The 27,852-nt window shown below is 43.5% G+C and overlaps 3 protein-coding genes across 3 annotated transcripts; 1 reads left to right on the top strand and 2 right to left on the bottom strand.

The window, feature by feature from the left end:
* The first annotated feature begins 604 nt into the window (after positions 1-604).
* On the top strand, positions 605-1,096 carry LOC112220615 (profilin-3). The gene has a single exon (XM_024382459.1). The coding sequence runs from the start codon at positions 646-648 to the stop codon at positions 1,063-1,065; it is 420 nt and encodes a 139-aa protein (XP_024238227.1). The 5' UTR covers positions 605-645; the 3' UTR covers positions 1,066-1,096.
* Positions 1,097-3,335: 2,239 nt separating this feature from the next.
* LOC112220761 (ADP-ribosylation factor-like protein 3) lies at positions 3,336-8,104 on the bottom strand. Its single transcript, XM_024382635.2, has 6 exons — positions 7,771-8,104; positions 6,092-6,238; positions 4,808-4,924; positions 4,506-4,556; positions 4,089-4,274; positions 3,336-3,873 (listed from the first exon to the last, which is right to left on the bottom strand). The coding sequence occupies exons 1-6, from the start codon at positions 7,786-7,788 to the stop codon at positions 3,826-3,828; spliced, it is 567 nt and encodes a 188-aa protein (XP_024238403.1). The 5' UTR covers positions 7,789-8,104; the 3' UTR covers positions 3,336-3,825.
* A 2,412-nt stretch (positions 8,105-10,516) lies between these two features.
* On the bottom strand, positions 10,517-18,523 carry LOC112220614. The gene is made up of 8 exons (XM_024382457.2): positions 18,450-18,523; positions 18,147-18,210; positions 17,805-17,897; positions 17,590-17,640; positions 15,469-15,489; positions 15,055-15,327; positions 11,493-11,591; positions 10,517-11,325 (listed from the first exon to the last, which is right to left on the bottom strand). Exons 1-8 carry the CDS (start codon positions 18,471-18,473, stop codon positions 11,258-11,260), a joined length of 693 nt encoding a protein of 230 aa, XP_024238225.1. The 5' UTR covers positions 18,474-18,523; the 3' UTR covers positions 10,517-11,257.
* Positions 18,524-27,852: the final 9,329 nt, after the last annotated feature.

Below are 27,852 nucleotides of genomic sequence, written 5' to 3'. Positions count from 1 at the left end.
CACAATCACCTCAATTTGGAGAAGGCAGACTGGAAAAATAGCTCTACCCATTTCCCTTCAAATTAAGTAAAACCCACTTTCATATAGTAGAATGGACTGTTCAATAAATTGATGTGGGATGAGGCTTAGACTAGAGGACTGTGTAGGGTAGGGAACAGGTGATGAGGTATTTTTGCATCTCCTACGGAGTCATCACCATGAAGGCTTGCCAGGCTTCACACATGATTTAAGAGGCTAATCTTGTGATGGTTCAGCTTCTGATTATGTGTCACAACCAAAGTCTCTCCCTGCATATCAATGATTCAAATCACAGAAGCATGACTTTATTTTCATCCTCTCCAATACTGCCATCTGTTGGCCACACAGGTTGGCTTCAGCACCATGTGGCCAAGGATGATGTTGTTGCAAAAATAGATATTAGTCAGCCACAGCATCTTTCATTAGCCGTAGGCTTTGATCTGCATACAGGTTGCTATGGAAATTCCTTTATCAAAAAATTCTATCGCTATGGTAACACAGAATTAGACATTTTGATAGCAATCAAGCTTTGCTTTGTACTGTCAACACGACAAAGCCAGATACAGCTGAACAGTCAAAACAACTGTCAACAAACAACCCATCTGTCAGCTGCTTGATTGAACAACGATGGCAGAGTGGAGGGACTATATCAAAGCCACTCTGAAGGAGAAGTTTGTGGAGGACGTAGCCATCGTTGGCCTGTACGACAACAAGGCCGTGTGGGCCTCCAAGCCTGGAGGTGTCCTGGCTGCCATCTGCCCACCGGAGGTGGAGGCTCTGGTGGGCAAAGACAGAGGAAGTCTCCTGCAGGAGGGGGTCAGCGTTGGAGGTCGGAAGATGGCAGTGATACGAGACCATATGACAGGTCCTGAGACAGAGATCCTATTCATTGACATCCGGACCAAAGGCAGCGAGAGCTTGGCTCTCACGGTTGCCCTGACGACCAAGGCTCTGGTGTTTGTGATGGGAAAACGAGGGGTGCATGGCGGCATAGTCAACAAGAAGGTGTGTGACATGGCCAAGTACCTCCGCGAGAGGGGTGTGTGACAATCTCCATCCATATACTGGATATCTCAATATCAAATAAATTCAGGGGAACAATTAAATACCGTACATTGATTGATTTCAATTAAAATGGTCAAAAATAATCAAAAATAGCTTCTTAGCAAAGAGCAATTCCTCAAGCAAGAATTTTGCTAGGACTGTCTGGGAGTGGTCTGAGTGGTGAGGGGGAAATTGAAAACTAGCTGTTATTGGCAGAGAGGTTTGGAACTCTCTTTCTTGTTTCTCTATGAACTAATTTACTGCCTGGCGATGTCACCAGGCAGGCCAAAACTACATCCCAACAAAACAGGCTGAAATTCCAGGTGGTATTTTCATGCAGCTGTTACATTAAAATGGCATTATGATAATTTGATCAATTTCACAGTATTACTCCAACCTCATAGTGTGGAAACACAGTTGAAGTCGGAAGTTTACATACACTTAGGTTGGAGTCATTAAAACTTGTTTTTCAACCACTTCACAACTTTCTTGTTAACAAACTATAGTTTTGGCAAGTCGGTTAGGACATCTACTTTCTGCATGACACAAGTAATATTTCCAAACAATTGTTTACAGACAGATTATTTCACTTGTAATTCACTGTATCGCAATGCCAGTGGGTCAGAAGTTTACATACACTAAGTTGACTGTGCCTTTAAACAGCTTGGAAAATCCCAGAAAATTATGTCATGGCTTTAGAAGCTTCTGATAGGCTAATTGACATCATTTGAGTCAATTGGAGGTGTACCTGTGGATGTATTTCAAGGCCTACATTCAAACTTAGTGCCTCTTATTGACAGAAAAAATATTGTAGACCTCAACAAGTCTGGTTCATCCTTGGGAGCAATTTCCAAGTGCCTGAAGGTACCACGTTCATCTGTACAAACAATAGTATGCAAGTATACACACCATGGGACCACGCAGACATCATACCGCTCAGGAAGGAGACGTGTTCTGTCTCCTAGAGATTAATGTACTTTGGTGCGAAAAGGGCAAATCAATCCCAGAACAACAGCAAAGGACCTTGTGAAGATGCTGGAGGAAACAGGTACAAAAGTATCTGTATCCACAGTAAAATGAGTCCTATATCGACATAACCTGAAAGGGCGCTCAGCAAGGAAGAAGCCACTGCTCCAAAACCGCCATAAAAAAATCCAGACTGTGGTTTTCAACTGCACTTGGGGACAAATATTGTACTTTTTGGAGAAATGTTTTCTGGTCTGATGAAACAAAAATGTAACTGTTTGGCCAAAGAACACCATCCCCACCATGAAGCATGGGGGTGGCAAGCATCATGTTGTGGGGGTGTTTGCTGCACGAGGGACTGATGCACTTCACAAAATAGATGGCATCATGAGGCAGGAAAATTAGGTTGATATATTGAAGCAATATCTCAAGACATCAGTTAAAGCTTGGTCGTAAATGGGTCTTCCAAATGGACAATGACCCCAAGCATACTTCCAAAGTTGTGGCAAAATGGCTTAAGGACAACAAAGTCAAGGTATTGGAGTGGCCATGACAAAGCCCTGACCTCAATTCCTATAGAAATTTTGTGAGCAGAAATGAAAAAGAGTGTGTGAGCAAGGAGGCCTACAAACCTGACTCAGTTACACCATCTCTGTCAGGAGGAATGGACCAAAATTTACCCAATTTATTGTGGGAAGCTTGTGGAAGGCTACCGGAAAAGTTAAACAATTGAAAGGCAATGCTACCAAATACTAATTGAGTGTATGTAAACTTCTGACCCTCTGGGAATGTGATTTAAGAAATAAATCATTCTCTCAATTATTATTCTGACATTTCACATTCTTAAAATAAAGAATGTGAACTGACCTAAGACAGGGAATTTTTACTTGGATTAAATGTCAGAAATTGTGAAAAACTGAGTTTAAATGTATTTGGCTAAGATGTATGTAAACTTCTGACTTGAACTGGGCGGCAAGGTAACCTTGTGGTTGGCGCGTTGGACTAGTAACCAAAAAGTTGCATGTTCAAATCCCTGAGCTGACAAGGTACAAATCTGTCATTCTGCCCCTAAACAGGCAGTTAACCCACTGTTCCTAGGCCGTCATTGAAAATAATAATTTGTTCTTAACTGACTTGCCTGGTTATATAAAGGTACAATATATATATATTAGATGTAGGAAAATCATGTTTTTGACTGCACTGGGCCTTTAAAAACTCTGAGGTGTTCCATGAGCAGGAGTGATTGAATATGATTTTGACGCTTATACTTGACCAAGGGTTTGAAACCAAATAGACTGAGAAGCAAATATGACTAACGCTTTTAATGTAAAAAAAAAATCTCAAAATCTCAAAACACAAATACTTGTACATTACACACATACTTTACACATACGCTACTCTGGTGTTTACTGAACTGACTGACTGACTCAAACAAAATTATTACATCTTTATGTCAATATGTGTAATATTATACATAGGAAAACACAGAGACTCTCCAAGTGAAGCTTCCAGACATGGGGTAAAACAGAAATTACAGGATATGGACATAATGCTAATTTAAGTAAATTTGATCATTTTATTACAGCATATTCACATAGGGCATATTTGTAAATATATTAAAAAAAAACTCTCCTTAAAATTCTAGGGCCAGTATTCTTCTTTCATTGGAGCACCATTTAAAATAATATCTCACACACACACATTGCAGTAATAAAATAACCAGACAGTGTAAAAATACAATATTTGGGTATGTTTCTCTCTGGTGAAAATGAGGATTGATACAGTAGGGCTGGTAGTTTATTTCTTCTTATTTACAATGTTGTTGCAAATCCAGTTCATGCCATCCTGTGGTGATCGAAAACAGAGCAGAGTGAGGAGGAAAATATGGTTACATTCAAATCTCATCAGCAGGGACATTTTGGAACATGTTCAGGTGTTTTCGGTCATTCTGATTAGTGCTACACAAACCTTCAGGAAGAATATACTGATTTCCTGATTCTAACTAATATGCACCTCAACCAGTCAATCATTTGGTCTAATTCCAGTTTAACAGTACTGACCTGTACTCCCTCCCCTGACACTGCTGAGCAGGCTTGGATCTGCCACTGACGGTCCCGGTACGTGTGCAGGTTGAGTCCCTCAGCGATCTCACTGGCGGGTGAGGCCGTGGCCAGGTCCTGCTTATTGGCAAAGATGAGCACTGGCACACCCTTTAAGTTCTCCTCATCGATCAGCTCTTCCAGCTCCTAAAGAGAGAGCGAGAGAGAGAGAGACAGCAAGAGAGAGAGAGGGAGCAATAAAGAGAACTCAACGCACAGATACAGATCAGTGACAACTATGTAATTAGACATAATCAGACAATGAGATGGGGCTGTAATCAACGAGATAAAACTGTGAATGTAATCACATCAGCTAGATAGCTATTACATACAGCTATTACAGACAGCTATTACAGCTATGAGGTGTGCCATGCTTACCAGTCCCGTCTCCTCAAACCGCTTCTTGTCTGCGCTGTCTATGACATAGATCTGGAAGTCGAAAATAATGAACTATAAACATCTAAAAGAGCCAGGAGACATATAGTGATCAAAAGAATCGTTTTGCCATAGCCATGACATATTTACTACATGCAATATCATCCTCTAGACCCACAGCATTCATATCATGGGACTGTTGCGCATAGCAGTTCTCCTTACCTTAATGAGCTACTATTGATCACAACATGAGGATCACGAGACAGAATGCAGTAGATCTGAAGGACCCTGTTAGAGGTGCTCACCAGTAAGTCTGTGTTCTCAAGGTATTTCTTCCAGAAGGGACGGATCTTCCTCTGTCCTCCGATATCCCATACGTTCAGCTTCATGCCATGTGAGGCCACACTCTTAATGTTAAAGCCCTTGTGTCAAACACAAACCAAGGGTTAGTACTATATGACAGGACATTTCATTAGAGAGCTGTTGTTGAGGACCTCTACCCAGCTAGCAGCTAAAATGATGAAATAAAGTCAAGTCAAGCCCACCATTCATCACTGTGATCTCAACCAAAAAATCTGTCAGAACAACAGGGAATGAACGAGACTTAAGACTTAAACATAGACCTGTGAACAAAGGACAACCACAACAACTTTGCTCAACCAGGGTTGTGCTTTTCATGTCTAAGAGGAAGTGTTGTCCTGACATGGGCCACAGCCTTTTTCAGAACACTGCCTCTGTCTGGCTCAGCAGTGAGAGGTTGTGTAACAACATGATCCCTCAGTAGAGACAGGCCTCAGCCTCATGCTACCAGCATGCTACCTGCTGAGCCAATCCTTACCATCCTGCTTTCTCACTGAAGTCCACCCTGCTCTTTCACCTTTCCTCTACCTTATTCCCAACCCTGGTCCCAGAGGCCACGGCTACATTGGAGTCATTCTCTTTTGTCTGTGCCGGGATGATGTGATGTTTTGTTGATAGTACATTTACATCACATTTGAGTAATTTAGCAGACACTTTTATCCAGAGCGACTTACAGGTAGTATATTTATCTTAAGACATCTAGGTGAGACAACCAAATATCACAGTCATGGTGTAAGTGCATTTCAGTGGTGGTAGGAAAAGACAAGTGCAAGTGTGAAGTAATGCTATAGCTGTGTATATGCGTGAATGTGATGGTGTCTTACATGCTGTGAGAGTAAGAGAGAGCAAGAGAGAGAGGGAGAGAGAGGGGAGGAGAGAGAGAGAGAGTGTGTATCGGTGTGTGTACGCGTTTTTACTATACTTGTGAGTACCAGAAGTCCTCACAAGACTTCTGTTCAAGTTTTGCTGGTCCTCACCTGTAAAAATGCTATTTTATGCTTAGGGGTTAGGTTTAGGGTTAGGTTTTAGGGTTAGGTTTAGAATTAGGGTTATGGTTAGGGTTAGGTTTAGGGTTAGGGGTTAAGGTTAGGTTTAGGGAAAATAGGATTTTGAATGGGAATCAATTGTTGGTCCCCGGACAGTCCTCGCAAGTATAGTAAGACATATTTGGGTGTGTGTGTGTGTGCATTGTATGTCTGTGTGTATGTCTGTGTGTGATGCCTTCTGACCTGTGTGGGTGTGATAGTGTTGATGTCTTCTGAGGCGAGGCTCTTCAGTAGGGTGGTCTTGCCTGCATTATCCAGACCCAGTAGAACTATCCTCAGCTCCACACTCTCTGTGGTCCCTTTCAACTTCTGAAGGACCGAGAGCAAGCCCTGAGGAAGACATAGTACAATTCAGTAAAATTCTGTTAATTTTATTACTACTTGACACCGTAGTTCATTTACCATAACATAACAATCCCAACACACTTGACTATGGAAAAGTTACAATTTATTATAATGTGATCATATCAATTTCAAGGTGTTGAATGAAATGCATGCATGCATCCATTTATCCATCCATCCGATTTGTAGCTGATGACAAAAAAACCCTCAGGTTTTGTATATTCTGATTGCATGATAGGCCCTAGTAGCCCCCTTTCTAGTGGCCACTAGTAGAGCATGCTCCACCGCATTTACATAATCATCAGAGGGAAAAAACAGGAAGTACACGGATGGAGGGATTTTTAAATTATTGAACCTTTATTTAACTAGGCAAGTCAGTTAAGAACAAATTCTTATTTACAATGATGGCCTACCCCGGCCAAACCCGGACGACGCTGGGCCAATTGTGCGCCGCCCTATCCCAATCACGGCCAGATGTGATACAGCCTGGAATCAAACCAGGGACTGTAGTGACGCCTCTTGCACTGAGATGCAATGCCTTAGACCACTGCGCCACCCGGGAATGACTGGCAACATTTCCATTCAGATAATTTCCATTCACTTAATGACATGCTGTGTGGTTTATGAGACAATCTACAGAAACCAAATTGCATTCCCCCCCCCCAGTAGGGTTCAGTACAACAAACACCTTGTTATGACACACATTGTATGTTTAGAACCTAAGTAAGCCCCTGACCTAAGAAATGAGGGCATGTTGTCAAAGCCTTGTCTCTTTGAAACAGTTGACTTACAGCACGATGACTCCCTTTCTCGCCCTCCCTTTCTATCTATCCCTCTTGCTCGCTCTCACAGTGTCTCTCTCTCTCTCTCTCTCTCTCTCTCTCTCTTCCTCTCTTTCCCTATCGCTCCTGTGTAAGCTTTAATCTGCCACTTCATTTAGAAAAGCAGTAGCGTTTATTTCGGCCCCATTAATGTAATAGCCTACTGACTAATATAATAAGATTAATGCATGTTGCACAAACAGACTCTCTGACTACTGAAAAGAATACCACAAACACACTCTCTGACTACTGAAAAGAATACCACAACCAGACTCTCTGACTACTGAAAAGAATACCACAACCAGACTCTCTGACTACTGAAAAGAATACCACAAACACACAGGTATATAACATTTTTTTTTAAACATACCCAACAAGGACAACCACACACATAGAACATTCACCAACATTGCCAGTAAGACTCTTTCCTGACAATGAGCACTTTTGCTTGTCACCATTACATATACAATGAAATATACAGTTAAGGCCAGATCCACTTATTCAACCAGTGACATTTTTTTACCAACCAGAGCCCAATTTGTTGAGTTATACATACAGATGAGACCGAACATTCATTACAAAATAAATTGCTAACACTCTTGTGGAGCTCACTCATATCAAGAGAACACTCCAATTATTTCCTGTCGGTCACACAAACACACGACGAGCCATTAGAAGCCTCCATATTAGGCCACATACCTTTGTAGCTTCTCCCATGGTGGTGTGTGTGTTGTGTGGTGTAGCCGATAGGCTGCAGCTACATTCTCTGCTAAACCCAACAGGTACGCCAACTGCTATCCAGGATAGGTCACCTGTTAGTTAGGGTGACAATAAGGCACCTGCTTTTGCCTCTTCCTCTTAAAAAACCCTGGTGTGTGTATGACTAAGTGTGTGTGTGACGGTCGGCGAGTTGTCTCCCTACATTAGCTTGCTCAGCACTGTTGGGTCGGCGAAGAAGAAAAGTCAAAGAGGGGGAGGGGGGTTTGGGACTAGGATTAGGAGACCGGAATTAGCCCTCGTCTTCTGTCCACAGTCACCCTCAACCCCCTCTCCCTCCCTCCCTCCGTCCATCCCTCCATCCCCACTTGGAGCTTTACTTGGATTATCTCTGAGCCACCTGCTAGTGAGGAAACTGAAGAAACAGCCTAACTGACACTCCACCACACACATGCACATGCACACACACGCACACACACAGGCGCACACACACGCACACACACATGCGCACACACACACACACACAAAATTAAGCCTGACTACCATATGGTACTGCAAACACATACCCACTGTTCTCTCTTCCCGCGCACAAACACATACAGTATTCACACTCACACCAAAACCCATATAAATAAAGAGAGCACACACAGTGTCCCTATATGCAGGCAGTAGGATTACATGCAATAGGCCCGAGAGAGGATTACAGCATTTCCTGGTGCTTTTACTCCACTGAATGGAGACGCTGTGCAGTAGGAGTGGCTAATCTGGTTGCTAAGAGCCCGTCGCTTGGTTACACAATAGAGCCTCCCTGGCCTGGCCAGGCCTCTTACACACACATACACACACACACACACGCACACGCACACGCACACGCGTGTGAGTTAGAAAACTCTGATAGTCATATTTTCAAATCTTTACTTGTTTATTAAATTAAATGCAATTTCTCACAAGTGATGGAACAAACACACATATTAGAAAGAGTTGTGGAGGGTGAAAATAATCTAGGCTGGAATTAAATACATTTACAAGAAAATAAACATTGTTATTCCTTTTTTTAAAGTACTTTGAAAGTCTGGAATGAGACAGACAGAAATATCCAGGTTTGTTTGATGACTTAACCTTTGTTTTCTGGCTCAAGGTAAAGTCTACTACATGCACAGATACAGAGGCATAAACAAGTGAAAACTGAATAGGTATGTATGTTTCTCTGGACCTGGTCAATAGCCAAATACTTCTGTTGTGTGGTTTAATACCGGTAACAGGTATTATGAGATTTCAGGCCTCTGCACTGGCAGAGGCTGGAAATATCAATTGTGGCTACTCACTGTTAACAGAACATCTGACAACCCTACATTGTGTCCACACAAGTGCTCAAGGAAATGGACATTTGCAACATTTGTTCCATGTTGTTTGCTATCCACGGTTCTGAATCTCCGCTACTATTTGCTTATTTGTTTGTTACATTGGTGCATTGGATATGTCATGCCAAAAGGTATCATTAAGTGCAAACAGCCCAAACTGTCGCAAATTCCCCTGATAGCCAGGTGTAAGGAGAGAGAAAAGGACCAAAAAGCTGGCTGACATCTTTCAGTCAAAGGTAGACTAAGACTAATGTAAATTTGGTAACATTTTACTTGACACCCAGTGTCATAACACGTCATGACTCGGTCATAACCATGTCATAATATGTCATAACAGCTGACATAACTTGTCATAACCTGTCATAACACTGATCATAACACTGTCATGACCCATATATTTACAGCTGTTGTGACATATATTGTGTTATTTTATGGCTGGTTATGAAACCTACATAAGAGTGTTAAAACACACATTTATTCAGTTTTTCCCTGCCAAGAGGTTTCCTTTTGTTTGAAGGTTTGTTCATTGTTTGTTGTTGTTGTTGTAATGTATTCTTTACAGTCGTGTTTTTTTCCCCCATCATATTTTAAATAACATAGAAAATGCACTTTATACTCACTGTCATGAAGCATTATGACCTCCCTGTGTCACTTTACCTGGACTAACAAAATACACTTTATGTCACTGTCAAGAAGCATTATGACCACCTTAATCATATAGCTCAAGCTCGCAACAGAACCAGGTTAAAAGAACACCTTACTGCACAAAGGGGACTGTGAAGAGACAGAGATTCGACCTATATTTTATTGTAATTTACACTGTACTATGTATTTGTCCTAGGTATTGTGTGTATGGACTGAAATGTGTTACATTTGACATGTATGTAGTTAAGTCCTTGACTAATAATGTTATGTACTATGTCTTATGTCATGTTTCATGTGGATCCCAGGAAGAGTAGCTGAAGCCTTTGCAGCGGCTAATGGGAACGCTAATACATATCAAATATCAAATATAAGACAGATAGGCCCTTATGTCATCAGTCAAAAAGAGGGTATCTTGTCCTGTTCCTGAAATCTGCTCCTGCATTCATCCGAGTCATTAGCAAGAGAGCATTGCGGTAGGTGTATGTCTGACATCAATGTGTGCTCCATTGCAATGATAATTTAATATGGTCAATTTCAACCTAGAAATATAACATAAACGTATTGTAGACATGTAGGCTATGGTGTAATTGAATGTTTTGCCTTGTGCGGTAGGTTCTGTGGGTTTGGACACTCTTATCTAGGTGTCATAATAACCAGTCATAAAATAACGCAATATATGTCACAACAGGCCGAAATATAAGTGTCACGACAGTGTTATGACCATATTATAACAGCTTATGACAAGTTATGTCAGCTATATACATATTATGACATGGTTATGACCATAATTTTCACTAGGCTGTAACAATATGTTATCAGTCGGCCGACAGTGCTTCATAGACCTACATTAAAACTAGGCAACATCAACGAAACAGTGTGGTGACTTTGAAGGGACTTTATGTTGATTTAAGGCCTAGAAAAACGTGATTTCCTAGAGTTTCGAATAATACTGTGAATTTGTGAAAATTATGATAATTCCATTTTTTAAAAAGTTTTGGCCCACCTGGTGACATCACCAGGCGGTAAATTAGTTAATGGACCAATACGAAAGAGAGTTCCAAACTTCTCTGCCAATAACAGCACATTTTCAGTTTCCCCTCACCACCTAGACCACTCCCAGACAGTCCAAGCAAAATTCTTGCTTGAGAAATTGCTCTTTGGTAAAAAGCTAATTTTGTATCTGTTTTACCATTTTAATTTAAAGTAGTCACAGTAAGGTACTTAATTGTTACGCAGAAATGATTTGATATTGAGATAAAAACGCCTGCATTGGACCTTTAAATTGCAACAAATAGAGCAAGAAACCGTTAGACACGTGTGTATCTTTCTCCATTTACAGTGAATCAGATTTTTATATGCTTTTAAAAAGCCTTTCCTGTTTTAACGGGAATACATGGATGCCCGGGAAAGGCTTGCAATTTTCTCAGGAAGAAAATGGCTAGGTTTTTGGGAAAAAGGAAACCCTACTCTGTTGTGTTGGCGGTGTTCCGTATGTTCTGAGTATTATGCTGCATCCTGGTCTTGGTCTTCGCTGTAGAGAGAAAAAAAGATATATATATATATATATATATATATATATATATATACAGAGAGAGAGAGAGAGAGAGTTGGAGAGAGAGCGAAAGAGCTTTCGTCACATGCAAAGTTACACATTTACGGTTGTTTTATTCATTGTTTCTCTTGTTGTGAATGACTCACCAAAGTCCTTCTTCAGCATGATCTTGATGCCCATGCCCAGGGACAGGACCAGCACCACAGCAGACACACCACAGATCACAATGATCACCACTGTCAGGTCTGACAGACAGAGGGAAAGCACAGAGGGACAGACAGAGCGACAGCCCAGTGGGAGACAGAGGAAGTAACACAGGGTGTTATTGCAATTCAGGAATTTTATTGAACACTATTTTTTTTTGTAACTGTCACACCAGGCTCATTTAGTGAGTAGTAACTAAAAATAAATACCTTGACATCGACGGATCCATTTATGATCTGTTTTGCTAGCACAGACTGGAATATGTTCCGGGATTCCTCCAATGGCATTGAGGAAGGAGTACACCACATCTGTCATTGGCTTCATCAATAAGTTTACTGATGACGTCGTCCCCACAGTGACCGTACGTACATACCCCAACCAGAAGCCATGGATTACAGGAAACATCTGCACTGAGCTAAAGGCTAGAGCTGCCGCTTCAAGGAGCGGGACTTTAACCCGGAAGCTTATAAGAAATCCCGCTATGCCATCCGACGAACAGGAAAAGCGTCAATACAGGACTAAGATCGAGACGTACTACACCGGCTCTGAGGCTCATCGAATGTGGCATGGCCTGCAAACCATTACAGACTACAAAGGGAAGCACAGCCGAGGGCTGCCCAGTGACACAAGCCAACCGGATGAGCAAAACAAATTCAATGCTCGCTTCGAGGAAAATAACACTGAAACATGCATGAGAGCACCAGCTGTACCAGAAGACTGCGTGATCACCCTCTCTGCAGCCGATGTGAGTAAGACCTTTAGACAGGTCAACATTCACCAAGCTGCAGGGTCAGACGGATTACCAGGACGTGTACTGCTAGCATGTGCTGTCCAACCAGCAAGTGTCTTCACTGACATTTTCCATCTCTCTCTGTCTGTGTCTGTAATACCAAAATGTTTTAACTTCACTAGGGTAGGGGGCACTATTTTCACTTCCGGATGAAAAGTGTGCCCTAAGTAAACTGTCTGCTACTCAGGCCCAGAAGCTAGGATATGCATATAATAGATTTGGATAGAAAACACTCTAAAGTTTCCAAAACTGTTAAAATAATGTCTGTGAGTATAACAGAACTGATTTGGCAGGCGAAAACCTGAGAAAAGTCCATCCAGGAAGTGGGATTTTTCTGTGTTTGTAGTTTTGAATGCCATTACAGTATCCATTGACTTAGGACTCAAATTGCACTTCCTATGGCTTCCACTAGATGTCAACAGTCTTTAGAAATAGTTTCAGGCTTGTATTCTGAAAAATGAGAGAGTAAGACCACTCTGAATGAGTGGACCCTACAGTGTCCCAGAGGTTTTTAATGCGCACGACCGAGAGCACACCTTTCTTGTTTACCTTTTATATTGACGACGTTATTGTCCGGTTGAAATATTATCGATTAACTAGGCTAAAAACAACATGATGATTGATTATAAACATGGTTTGACATGTTTCTACAAACTTTACGGATGCTATTTGATTTTCCGTCTGCCTGTTGTGACTGCGTTTGAGCCTGTGGATTACTGAACAAAACGAGTGAACAAAACTGAGGTTTTTGGATATAAACAGGGACTTTATCCAACAAAAAGAAACATTTATTGAGTAAATGTGAGTCTTGTGAGTGCAACCATATGAAGATCACCAAAGGTAAGTGATTAATTTTAATGTTATTTCTGACTTGTGAAACTCCTCTACTTGGCTGGTAACTGTTTGTAATGATTTGTCTGCTGGGCGCTGTTCTCAGATAATCGCATGGTATGCTTCCGCCGTAAAGCCTTTTTGAAATCTGACACTGTGGTTGGATTAACAAGAAGTTGATTTTTAAACCGATGTATAACACTTGTATGTTTTATTAATTTTTATAATGAGTATTTCTGTTTTTGAATTTGGCGCTCTGCAATTTCACTGGATGTTGGCCAGGTGGGAGGCTAGGTTTTAAGCAGACCACCATAGTGCCTGTGCCCAAGAACTCTAAGGTAACCTGAATAAATGACTACCGACCCGAAGCAATCATGTCTGTAGTCATGAAGTGCTTTGAAAGGCTGGTCATGGCTAACATCAGCACCATCATCCCAGAAACCCTAGACCCACTCCAATTTGCATGCCGCCCCAACAGATCCACAGATGATGTAGTCTCTATTAAACTCCACACTGACCTTTCCCACCTGGACAAAAGGAACACTGATTTGAGAATGCTGTTCATTGACTACAGCTCAGCGTTCAACACCATAGTGCCCTCAAAGCTCATCAATAAGCTAATGACCCTGGGACTAAACACCTCCCTCTGCAACTGGATCCTGGACTTCCTGATGGGCCGCCCCAGGTGGTAAGGGTAGGTAACAACACATCCGTCACACTGATCCTCAACACAGGCCTCCCTCAGGGGTGCGTGCTCAGCCCCCTCCTGTACTCCCTGTTCACTCATGACTGCACGGCCAGCCATGACTCCAACACCATCATTAAATTTGCTGATAACACAACAGTGGTAGGCCTGATCACCGACAACAATAAGACAGCCTATAGGGAGGAGGTCAGAGACCTAGTCGTGTGATGTCAGGACAACAACCGCTCCCTCAACGTGATCAAGACAAAGGAGATGGGGCTGCAGCGGAGCAGGTTGAGAGATTCAATTTCCTTGGTGTCCACATCCCCAACAAACTAACATGGTCCAAGCACACCATGACAGTCATGAAGAGAGCACGACAAAACCTATTCCCCGTCAGGAGACTGAAAAGATTTGGTATGGGTCCTCAGATCTTCAAAATGTTCTACAGCTGCACCATCGAGTGCATCCTGACTGGTTGCACCATTGCCTGGTATGGCAACTGCTCGGCCTCTGACCGCAAGGCACTACAGAGGGTAGTGCAAATGGCCCTGTACATCACTGGGGCCAAGCATCCTGCCATCCGAGACCTCTATACCAGGCAGTGTCAGAGGAAGGCCCTAGAAATTGTCAAAGTCTCCAGGCACCCTAGTCATAGACTGTCTCTGCTAACACATGGCAAGCGGTACCGGAGCTCCAAGTCTAGGTCTAAACAGCTTCTACCCCCAAGCCATAAGACTCCTGAAGATCTAGTCAAATGGCTACCCACACCATTTGCATTGCCCCCCTCCCTCTCCACACCACTGTCACTCTCTGTTTTCATCTATGCATAGTCACTTTAATTAACTCAACTAACCGGTGCCGTCATTGAAAATAAGAATTTGTTCTTAACTGACTTGCCTAGTAAAATAAAGGTAAAACAAAAACTAAAATAAAACATTGACTCTGTACCGGCACCCCCCTGTATATATTGTTATTTTTTATTGCTGATCTTTAATTACTTGTTACTTTTATCTGTTATTCTTATCTGTATTTTTTGAAACTACAATGTTGGTTAGGGGCTCGTAAGTTAGCATTTCACTGTAAGGTCTACTACACCTGTTGTATTCGGCGCATGTGACTATACAATTAGATTGGATTTGATTATGAGTAGAAACAGACTTTTCAAGTCTCAAATATGACTGGCGAGTGTGTCTACCTTTAAATTCAAGTTCTTCTGGATCTGAGGTGAAGTTGCCACAGGGACTCTGGATGGTGCAGGTGTATATCCCCTCGGCAGGGGTATCTATGCCTATCCTCTCCAAGGTCACCGTGCTATTGTTCTCGCCCTCCAGGGGAAGCCCATCCTTCAGCCAGACAAACACCAGCAGGTCATGATCTCTCACCGGTAGGTCGTGGGCACACTCCATTGTGAGGTCATCACCCTCCTCCACTTCAAATCCATTACTGGTGTTCAGAAACACTTCAAAATCTGTTGAATCGAAGAGTGGTTAAAGAGGGGTTAAAAAGAGTTGTACAAAATACATATATTGTTTGTCATAGATAGGAGCCAGAGTTTTGTGATTTTTTTGTTTGTTTGTCACATTCCACTAGATCACTTTCTGTACAATACCTTTTATGCAATTCCCTACATCTGAAAGAGGAAGGAGAGAATATCAGAGATAAACAAATTAGGACAGCACAGAGTCCCTGTCTCTGGTCATCTCAGAGACATTTTTGTCAGAGAGAGACAGATATATACAGTACCGGTCAAAAGTTTAGACACACCTGCTCATTCCAGGGTTGATGTTTATTTTGACGATTTCCTACATTGTAGAATAATAGTGAATACATCAGAACTATGACATAACACACATGGAATCATGTAGTAACCAAAAAAGTTTTAAATAAATCAAAACATTTTATATTTCAGATTCTTCAAAGTAGCCACCCTTTGCCTTCATGACAGCTTTGCACACTCTTGGCATTCTCTCAACCAGCTTCATGAGGTAGTCACCTGGAATGCGTTTCAATTAACGGGTGTGCCTTGTTAAACGTTCATTTGTGGAATTTCTTTCCTTCTTAATGCATTTGAGCCAATCAGTTGTGTTGTGACAAGGTAGGGGTGGTATACAGAAGATAGCCCTATTTGGTAAAAGACCAAGTCCATATTATGGTAAGAACAGCTCAAATAAGCAAAGAGAAATGACAGTCCATCATTCTTTTAAGACATGAAGGTCAGTCAATGTTGAAAATTTGAAGAACTTTGAAAGTTTCTTCAAGTGCAGTCACAAAAACAATCAAGTGTTATGATGAAATTGGTTCTCATGAGGACCGGTACAAGAAAGGAAAACCCAGAGTTACCTCTGCTTCAGAGGATAAGTTCATTAGAGTTACCAGCCTCAGAAATTGCAGACCAAATAAATGCTTCATAAAATTCAAGTAACAGACACATCGCAACATCATCTGTTCAGAAGAGACTGCGGGAATCAGGCCTTCGTGGTCACATTGATGCAAAGAAAACTCTACTAAAGGACACCAATAAACACGAGCAATGGACATTAGACCGGTGGAAATCTGTCCTTTGGTCTGATGAGTCCAAATTTGAGATTTTTGGTTCCAACCGCCATGTATTTGTGAGACGCAGAGTAGATGAACGGATGATCTCCACAGATGTGGATTCCACCGTGAAGCATGGAGGAGGTGCGATGGTGGGGGGTGCTTTGCTGTTGACACTGTATGTGATTTATTTAGAATTCAAGACACACTTAATAACAGCATTCTGCAGTGATACACCATCCCATCTGGTTTGCGCTTAGAGGGACTATGATTTGTTTTTCAACAGGACAATGACCCAACACACCTCCAGGCTGTAAGCAAGAAGGAGAGTGATGGAGTGCTGCATCAGATGACCTGGCCTCCACAATCACCTGACCTCAACCCAATTTAGATGGTTTGGGATGAGTTGGACTGCAGAGTGAAGGAAAAGCAGACAACAAGTGCTCAGCATATGTGGCAACTCCTTCAAGACTGTTGGAAAAGCATTCCTCATGAAGCTGGTTGAGAGAATGCTAACAGTGTGCAAAGCTGTCATCAAGGCAAAGGGTGGCTACTTTGAAGAATCTAAAATATATTTTAATTTGTTTAATAGTTTTTTGGATACGACATAATTCCATGTGTGTTATTTCATAGTTTTGATGTCTACACTATTATTCTACAATGCAGAAAATAGTAAAAAATAAAGAAAAACCCTTGAATGAGTAGGTGTGTCCAAACTTTTGACTGGTACTGCCACGATCATTTATAGATGGATTGGACCAAGGTGGAGCGTGGTAGGCGTACATTTTACTTTTATTAAAATGACACAGAAAAACAACAAAATACAAAAACGAACGTAACTCTACATGCAGTGCAGAAAGAAATTACACACAAACAATATCCCACAATCGAAGGTGGGAAAAAGGGCTGCCAAAGTACGATCCCCAATCAGAGACAACGATAAACAGCTGCCTCTGATTGGGAACCATACTAGGGCAACAAAGAAATAGAAACATAGATTTTCCCACCCAAGTCACACCCTGACCTAACCAAATAGAGAATCAAGGTCAGGGTGTGACAGGTACTGTCAGGGTGTGACAGGTACTGTGTACATTCATATTTAATTAACATTTCTACAACCACCATATCACAATGGAGAACTCAACTATGTATTGGAGGTAGTGAGTACACTGACTGATATGAAATTAATACTGACCAGTGGTATTGAGACATTGGGTAGTGTTAGAGCACAGGTGTTCACAGGTGGCTGAGGGAGAGTTCGAAAAAAATGAATATTTTCAGAGCAGCCATAGTTAGAGTTTGTCGGAGTTTCAAGAAAGATCTAGATAACACAGGAACACTAAGCTAGAATACTACAATGGTCTGATTTGAAAGAAAATGTCAGGGTAATATGTAAAGTGAAGGGTTTACCCTCATCTGCTTTGTGATTCCCAGACACTTCAGGTGAGGGGATTATGTCACACCTCAGACACTCCAAAGGAACACAGGTAGAGCGGACACTGCCTTCAGTGAGAGAGAGAGCGAGGTGAGAGAGATAGAGAGAGAATAGTGAGGCGGATAGAGGAAAAGGGAGAGGGAGTGTGGAGGGCGAGGAGGGAAAGAGGGATGGAAGATTGAGAGCCAGGATAAAGGGAAAGAGAGAGAGGTATACATAGAGCATTTGATATGGGGAGGAAGAAGAATCCATAATACTCACAAGGTAATAACAAACAACTTGATTTAAAAAAAAATGGTAACAGGATTGTTCCTTACTGATCATGAGAAGGCAAGCAAGCGAATAGAGGCCTGTCCCTGTCATTGTTTTCATAGGTTGCATCTGACAGAGACAGGAGACGTCATTCAGTTTCTATTAATCGAAAGAGTTAATCAAAATAGAAATGGGTTCAAATGTAAATTAAACCTAAAAACAATATTTACTTCAGGGCATTCTCAATAATGTCAAAACCTAGAAAACTTTACACAAAGAATTGAGTAACATTTGTTTAACCTGTTGACAGTATAATTAAATACATTAGCCTATAACATTACATTATTGAAATGAATAAAGTATTTTACCTCGTGCTGAGTCTCTCTGGTCATGCACTGAGTTCCATTGGCGAGGAGTGAGTGACCGTCTTTACTTAGCCTAACATACAGAATTACCGTTTGTTTCTGGAGAAGACCATCTACAATGGGACTGATATCAATGCAAATCACCTCATCACCCACAGTTCCTAGACAGTAACACAAGACTGTGTTTGCGCCCTACTTGGTGCCTGGAGTTTGTTGTTTGGATTGGTGCACTAAGACCGTCCTTGGTGCTATTGGACTATTTAACAGGATTCAGAACACAATTAGTAAGTAATTAGTCATTAACCTTGTACAAGCCTTGGAGTGTGCAAGTTGGAACGGCTCACAGGAACAGGAGCCTATCTCCTGTTTCTGTAGCATGAGGCAGCTTGATGGACCCCCTGGACGCTAATGTATCACAGAGCCTTAAACCCCATCTCCTCAATGCTGTGTGCCAAGCAGAGCCGCATTGGGTCCCATCTTTGGTATGACTCAGCAGGGCATCGAACTCCCAACCTTCCAATATCCGGGTGGACACTCAAACAACAAGGCCACTGAGTTGATCAGAACAAAATGCCAGTGATCAAATGGTCAAACCTGGACTTGGCTATATAATATTTGCACGCAGGGACTGACTCACAAAAGACTGTTGTGTCAATGCACCTGTTATCAGAATGAATTGCAGACATTATAACTGACCCATGCAAATTCTGTGTTGACTTCCAAAGTATCAAGAGACCTTTTTCCATAGTCAGAACATTTAAAATATGAGGAGCAGTACAAAAGTTCAGTACACTGCATCATGGGATATGAAGTTAATCTTTCCCCACTACATGCCAGTCTAACTCTGAAGCCATAAAGGTCCATTCGGAGGTCTTCAGATTCACTTCCTCTATGGCCACCAGAGAGTGCTGTTGATCAAACAAATACACTGACAAAGTACCACACTTTTTTCCCTCTCCTTCTCTCCCGCTTCTTTAATTACTTTCTTCCTCTCTTGCCAATTAGCTTGCAGTTTTTACCAGTCATTGATGCCTAAATGAGGATAAACTGTAATTTCCTCCTCTCAGAGAGCTCAAATAAATCAATTCCTATTAGTCTCTGGGCAGGAGAAGGAAAAGCAGTGGAGTGTATTCATGGATGCCAAGGGAAGTCAGGCTTCCCCAAAAACATTTACCTAGAAAAAAAAACATAGAAAATACATTTTCTTTCACCTCTCTGTGTTTTCATAATTTTCCTTCAATTCGCAAGAGGCTGAATGTATCTTGCTGGAGAAAGCGTGTCAGCTAGCGAAACAGCTTCCCCCTATCTCTGTATGTGTAGGCCATCTATCTGATGCTGTCTTGTCATAAAGAGCATGACATTGTTGCTGCCCATAACGTTTAATGCAAGGGAAGCCAGAGAAGCATTTGGCCTCCCTTATTGAAAAAAAGTATGAGTTAATACCCAATCAGCATTGAGCTAAACTGAGTCAGCTCAACTGTGAATGGTCCTAGCGCACCAAAATAAAGTGTCAAGGGAAGTCCGTTTGGATTTGGCTTCACTCCTATCACATCGCATTAAGATAAATACGTAATTGACAGAAACGACTTGAATTGTTGCATCTCGTCGTGTTGTTGTCCTCCAGTGACTAGCTAGCTAGCTAAAATTGGCCCTTTCCCAAATTAGCCATGGATAGAGATAGTGATTTGGACTTGTGGTTTTAATTAATTATCTGTATTTGGACAATAATTAGAATGGTGATTCTGATCCAACCATAAATTCCTACATTGTGCCCCTGGACTGAGAGTATGGAAGTTCAATATCTAGCCAGATGTAGAAGACTAATGTAACTACCTAACGGAAGTTAGGCTAGCGAGCAAGCATTTTGGCCAGGTAGCCTAGGTTAAAAAAAAAGTGTAGTGTAAACATAAAAGCGAGGAGGATGATGTTGGCATTTCTATACAAGTCGGGTGTCAACATGTTTTTTCTACTTGCACACACACACACACACACACACACACACACACACACACACACACACACACACACACACACACACACACACACACACACACACACACACACACACACAGATAAGAAACATGAACAGCCACATCATATTTAGCTTACGTTCTTTGCGACTTGCGGTAACTCACTGGTGTTCTAAATCAATAGTTGTTTAGTAATCCGAAAATTTTGGAAAAATTACCTTGCTTGACCATGCTGCAGGTCATGTAACTCTTTGTTACATGCAATATGCTTTGTGAATTTCACTAGACAGAGGTTGCTCTCTAGCTTTGTGATGAAACAAAGGTGTGGTTGAATTTATTACTGTGTCTTCATATTGTCTTGGCCTTAGGCCCACAATGGCCCACAGAGACGGTTGCCTCGCCTCGCTTCGCGTTCTTAGGAAACTAAACAGTATTTTGTTTTTTTATATATTATTTCTTACATTGTTACCCCAGGAAATCTTAAGTCTTATTACATACAGCCGGGAATAACTATTGGATGTAAGGGCAACATCAACTTACCAACATTACGATCAGGAATATGACTTTCCCGAAGTGGATCCTCTGTTCGGACCACCACCCAGGACAATGAGTCTAATCCTAGTAGCCGATCCAAAACAACGGCGCTGCAGAAGGGGCAGAAGGAGCGGCCTACTGGTCAGGCTTTGTAGACGTGCACATTGCTCACTGCACCCGAGTTTACTACTCGCCAATGTCCAGTCTCTTGACAACAAGGTAGACAAAATTCGAGCAAGGGTTGCCTTCCAGAGAGACATCGGAGATTGCAACAGTCTCTGTTTCACGGAAACATGGCTCTCTCTGGATATGTTGTCGGAATCGCATCAGCCACCAGGCTTTTCCATACATCGCGCCGACAGAGATAAATACCTCTCTGGGAAGGGGAATGGCGGGTTGTATTCTTTATGATTAATAACTCATGGTGTAATCACAACAACATACAGGAACTCAAGTCCGACATAGAATTCCTTACAATCAAATGCCGGCCATTTTACCTACCAAGACAATTCTCGTCAGTTATAGTCACAGCTGTGTACATTCCCCCTCAAGCTAACACCAAGATGTCCCTCAAGGAACTTCACTGGACTATGTAAACTGGAATCTATATATCCCGAGGGTGCATTTATTGTAGCTGGGGATTTTATCTAAGCATATTTGGCTACCTAAATTCTATCAGCATATTGATTGCACAACACGCAGGGCTAATACTCTCGACCACTGCTACTCTAACTTCTGCAATGCATGAAAAGCCCTCCCCCGCCCTCCCTTGGCACATCCAACTACGACGCCATCTTGCTCATTCCGTCTTATAAGCAGAAACTCAAACAGGATGTACCAGTGATGAGAACCATTCAACGCTGTGGATGGATGGTGGCATTTTCGCAAAGTTGAAAGCACGATCCACTGCATTTAACCATGGAAATCAAACAAGCGAAATGCCAATACAGTGACAAGGTGGAGTCGCAATTCAACGGCTCAGACACGAGACGTATGTGGCAGGGTCGACAGGAAATCACGGACTACAAAAACAAAAACAGCCACGTCACGGACACCGGCATCACACTTCCAGACAAATTAAACACCTTTGCCCGCTTTGAAGATAATACAGTGCCACCGTCGTGGCTCGCTAACAAAGACTGTGTCTCCCCCCGCCCTCCTTCTCCGAGGCTGACGTGAGTAAAACATTTAAACTTGTTAACCCTCGCAAGGCTGCTGGCCCAAACAGCATCCCTAGCCGCATCCTCAGAGCATGTGCAGAACATCTGGCTGGTGTGTTTACGGTCATATTTAATCGCTCCCTATCCCAGTCTGTTGTCCCCACATGCTTCAAGATGTCTACCATTGTTCCTGTATGCAATTAGGCAAAGATAACTGAACTAAATGACTACCGCCCCGTAGCACTCACTTCTGTCATCTTGAAGTGATTTGAGAGGCTAGTCAAGGATCATATCACCGCCAGCTTACCGGCCACCCTAGATCCACTTCAGTTTGCATACCGCCCCAACAGGTCCACAGATGATGAAATTGCCATCACACTGCACACTGCCATATCCCATCTGGACAACAAGAATACCTATGTAAGAATACTGTTCATTGACTACAGCTCAGCATTCAACACCATAGTTCCCTCCAATCTCATCATCAAGCTGGAGGCCCTGGGTCTCTACCCCGCCCTGTGCAACTGGGTCCTGGACTTTCTGACTGGCCGCCCCCCAGGTGGTGAGAGTAGGAAACAACATCGCCACTTCGCTGACCCTCAACACAAGGGTGTGTGCTCAGCCCTCTCCTGTACTCCCTGTGGCCATGCACACCTCCAAGTTTGCAGACGACACAACAGTAGTGGGATTGATCACCAACAACGAGAAAGCCTACAGGGAGGAGGTGTGGTGTCAGGAAAACTCAACGTCAACAAAACAAAGGAGATGACCGTGGACTTCAAGAAACAGCAGAGGGAGCACCCCCCCTCTATCCACATCGGAGGGACAGCAGTGGAGAAGGTGGAAGGTTTTAAGTTCCTGGGTGTACACATCACAGACAAACTGAAATGGTCCACCCACACAGACAGTGTGGTGAAAAAGGTGCAGCAGCTCCTCTTCAACCTCAGGAGGCTGAAGAAATGTGGCTTGTCTCCCAAAACCCTGACAAACTTTTACAGATGCATAATCAAGAGCATCCTGTCGGGCTGTATCACAGCCTGGTATGGCAACTGAACCACCCTCAATCACAAGGCTCTCCAGAGCGCCATCTTGCTGATCCAAGATGTCGTAGCAGTAAGTCGTCCTGTCTCGTCGTGTCCCTTGTATATATTGTTTCTTCTTCGTTTTTTACATATTTTTCTTCGCATATCTCTTCAAAAACATTTTGCTAAACCTAAGCTTCCAAATACTCTCCTGCAACCCGCCTCACCCAATGTAGCTATTTTTCCTAAAGTATTTATATTTACTTCGGAACCGGAACCCCTCAACTGAAGCTAGCCAGCTAACCACCAGCTATGCTAGCGGTCTTCAGCTAACCGGTCATCAGCTAAGCTAACCTTTAGCTCAGAAAGCTCTCGCCAGTTCGAACAACGCGACTCTAACCAGAGCATAACGGACCTATTTATTTTTCATCCCCGGATTCATCCCCGGATTCCCACCGCAAACGGAACATTTTTCAGCTGGATCTTCACAACTAGCTATCTAGCTAAACCGCAACCCCGGATGATTACTCCTGGCTAGCGCTTCCACCCACTTAGCGTGAAGCTAGCCCGGCCAGCGCACCTGTACTACCACCGTAGCATACTCCTGGGCTACAATACCCGGGCCCACGACCGGTCTATCGATGTCACCGCATGAAGAGGAATAAACAGACTCACCCCATCGCGACGTCCCCCAAAGGCCAACTCTCTAGCCCTCGCTATCTCCCTGCTTGCTAAACTCGGCCTGCTAACTGCTACCTTGTTTAGCCCGGGCCTACGAACTGTTAGCTTGTTAGCACAGGCCTGCTAACCGTCTGAATCGCCGCGTCCCAAACACTCACCGGACCCATATTTACTTTCTATCTCTTCTTGATTTTTAATCTGTTTATACCTTTCCGGAAACCTGCCTCACCCAATGTGATACGGAATCGCTATTATTTTTTATTTTTAGAACACACTCAAGAACCTCCAGAAGCTAACCAGCTAACTAGCTACAAGCTATTTAGTCATTGTTAACTTTTTTTCAACCTGGATAACACTCGCCAGTCCAGCTTCCCTGCCCCATCCACCGCTGCCCCCTGGACACTGATCTCTTGGCTACATAGCTGATGCACTCTGGACTGTCCATTAATCACGGTACTCCATTCTGCTTGTTTATGTTTTATCTGTTGGCCCCGTTGCCTAGTCAACGCCATTTTACCTGCTGTTGTTGTGCTAGCTGATTAGCTGTTGTCTCACCTACTGTTTTAGCTAGCTTTCCCAACTCAACACCTGTGATTACTGTATGCCTCGCTGTATGTCTCTCTCAAATGTCAATATGCCTTGTATACTGTTGCTCAGGTTAGTTATCATTGTTCTAGTTCACAATGGAGCCCCTAGTTCTACTCTTCATACCCCTGATAACTCCTTTGTCCCACCTCCCACACATGCGGTGACCTCACCCATTACAACCAGCATGTCCAGAGATACAACCTCTCTCATCATCACCCAGTGCCTGGGCTTACCTCCGCTGTACCCGCACCCCACCATACCCCTGTCTGCGCATTATGCCCTGAATATATTCTACCATGCCCAGAAACCTGCTCCTCTTATTCTCTGTCCCCAACGCTCTAGGCGACCAGTTTTGATAGCCTTTAGCCGCACCCTCATACTACTCCTTCTCTGTTCCGCGGGTGATGTGGAGGTAAACCCAGGCCCTGCATGTCCCCAGGCACCCTCATTTGTTGACTTCTGTGATCGAAAAAGCCTTGGTTTCATGCATGTCAACATCAGAAGCCTCCTCCCTAAGTTTGTTTTACTCACTGCTCTAGCACACTCTGCTAACCCTGATGTCCTTGCTGTGTCTGAATCCTGGCTCAGGAAGGCCACCAAAAATTCAGAGATTTCCATACCCAACTATAACATCTTCCGTCAAGATAGAACTGCCAAAGGGGGAGGAGTTGCAGTCTACTGCAGAGATAGCCTGCAAAGTAATGTCATACTTTCCAGGTCCATACCCAAACAGTTCGAACTACTAATTTTGAACATTACTCTCTCCAGAAATAAGTCTCTCACTGTTTGCCGCCTGCTACCGACCCCCCTCAGCTCCCAGCTGTGCCCTGGACACCATTTGTGAATTGATCGCCCCCCATCTAGCCTCAGAGTTTGTTCTGTTAGGTGACCTAAACTGGGATATGCTTAACACCCCGCCAGTCCTACAATCTAAGCTAGATGCCCTCAATCTCACACAAATCATCAAGGAACCCACCAGGTACAACCCTAACTCTGTAAACAAGGGCACCCTCATAGACGTCATCCTGACCAACTGGCCCTCCAAATACACCTCCGCTGTCTTCAACCAGGATCTCAGCGATCACTGCCTCATTGCCTGTATCCGCTACGGAGCCGCAGTCAAACGACCACCCCTCATCACTGTCAAACGCTCCCTAAAACACTTCTGTGAGCAGGCCTTTCTAATCGACCTGGCCTGGGTATCCTGGAAGGACATTGACCTCATCCCGTCAGTTGAGGATGCCTGGTCATTCATTAAAAGTAACCTCCTCACCATTTTAGATAAGCATGCTCCGTTCAAAAAATGCAGAACTAAGAACAGATACAGTCCTTGGTTCACCCCAGACCTGACTGCCCTCGACCAGCACAAAAACATCCTGTGGCGGACTGCAATAGCATCGAATAGTCCCCGGGATATGCAACTGTTCAGGGAAGTCCGGAACCAATACACGCAGTCAGTCAGGAAAGCTAAGGCCAGCTTCTTCAGGCAGAAGTTTGCATCCTGTAGCTCCAACTCCAAAAAGTTCTGGGACACTGTGAAGTCCATGGAGAACAAGAGCACCTCCTCCCAGCTGCCCACTGCACTGAGGCTAGGTAACACGGTCACCACCGATAAATCCATGATTATCGAAAACTTCAATAAGCATTTCTCAACGGCTGGCCATGCCTTCCGCCTGGCTACTCCAACCTCGGCCAACAGCTCCGCCCCCCCGGCAACTCCTCGCCCAAGCCTCTCCAGGTTCTCCTTTACCCAAATCCAGATAGCAGATGTTCTGAAACAGCTGCAAAACCTGGACCCGTACAAATCAGCTGGGCTTGACAATCTGGACCCCCTATTTCTGAAACTATCCGCCGCCATTGTCGCAACCCCTATTACCAGCCTGTTCAACCTCTCTTTCATATCGTCTGAGATCCCCAAGGATTGAAAGCTGCCGCAGTCATCCCCCTCTTCAAAGGGGGAGACACCCTGGACCCAAACTGTTACAGACCTATATCCATCCTGCCCTGCCTATCTAAGGTCTTCGAAAGCCAAGTCAACAAACAGGTCACTGACCATCTCGAATCCCACCGTACCTTCTCCGCTGTGCAATCTGGTTTCCGAGCCGGTCACGGGTGCACCTCAGCCACACTCAAGGTACTAAACGATATCATAACCGCCATCGATAAAAGACAGTACTGTGCAGCCGTCTTCATTGACCTTGCCAAGGCTTTCGACTCTGTCAATCACCATATTCTTATCGGCAGACTCAGTAGCCTCGGTTTTTCGGATGACTGCCTTGCCTGGTTCACCAATTACTTTGCAGACAGAGTTCAGTGTGTCAAATCGGAGGGCATGCTGTCCGGTCCTCTGGCAGTCTCTATGGGGGTGCCACAGGGTTCAATTCTCGGGCCGACTCTTTTCTCTGTATATATCAATGATGTTGCTCTTGCTGCGGGCGATTCCCTGATCCACCTCTACGCAGACGACACCATTCTATATACTTTCGGCCCGTCATTGGACACTGTGCTATCTAACCTCCAAACAAGCTTCAATGCCATACAACACTCCTTCCGTGGCCTCCAACTGCTCTTAAACGCTAGTAAAACCAAATGCATGCTTTTCAACCGATCGCTGCCTGCACCCGCATGCCCGACTAGCATCACCACCCTGGATGGTTCCGACCTTGAATATGTGGACATCTATAAGTACCTAGGTGTCTGGCTAGACTGCAAACTCTCCTTCCAGACTCATATCAAACATCTCCAATCGAAAATCAAATCAAATTCCGCAACAAAGCCTCCTTCACTCACGCCGCCAAGCTTACCCTAGTAAAACTGACTATCCTACCGATCCTCGACTTCGGCGATGTCATCTACAAAATGGCTTCCAACACTCTACTCAGCAAACTGGATGCAGTCTATCACAGTGCCATCCGTTTTGTCACTAAAGCACCTTATACCACCCACCACTGCGACCTGTATGCTCTAGTCGGCTGGCCCTCGTTACATATTCGTCGCCAGACCCACTGGCTCCAGGTCATCTACAAGTCCATGCTAGGTAAAGCTCCGCCTTATCTCAGTTCACTGGTCACGATGGCAACACCCATCCGTAGCACGCGCTCCAGCAGGTGTATCTCACTGATCATCCCTAAAGCCAACACCTCATTTGGCCGCCTTTCGTTCCAGTACTCTGCTGCCTGTGACTGGAACGAATTGCAAAATCGCTGAAGTTGGAGACTTTTATCTCCTCACCAACTTCAAACATCAGCTATCTGAGCAGCTAACCGATCGCTGCAGCTGTACATAGTCTATTGGTAAATAGCCCACCCATTTTCACCTACCTCATCCCCATACTGTTTTTATTTATTTACTTTTCTGCTCTTTTGCACACCAATATCTCTACCTGTACATGACCATCTGATCATTTATCACTCCAGTGTTAATCTGCAAAATTGTAATTATTCGCCTACCT

Source organism: Oncorhynchus tshawytscha, linkage group LG21 (genome assembly GCF_018296145.1).
Source record: "Oncorhynchus tshawytscha isolate Ot180627B linkage group LG21, Otsh_v2.0, whole genome shotgun sequence".
NCBI classification, from domain to species: domain Eukaryota; kingdom Metazoa; phylum Chordata; class Actinopteri; order Salmoniformes; family Salmonidae; genus Oncorhynchus; species Oncorhynchus tshawytscha.
This window is presented reverse-complemented; position numbering and strand designations above follow the sequence as displayed.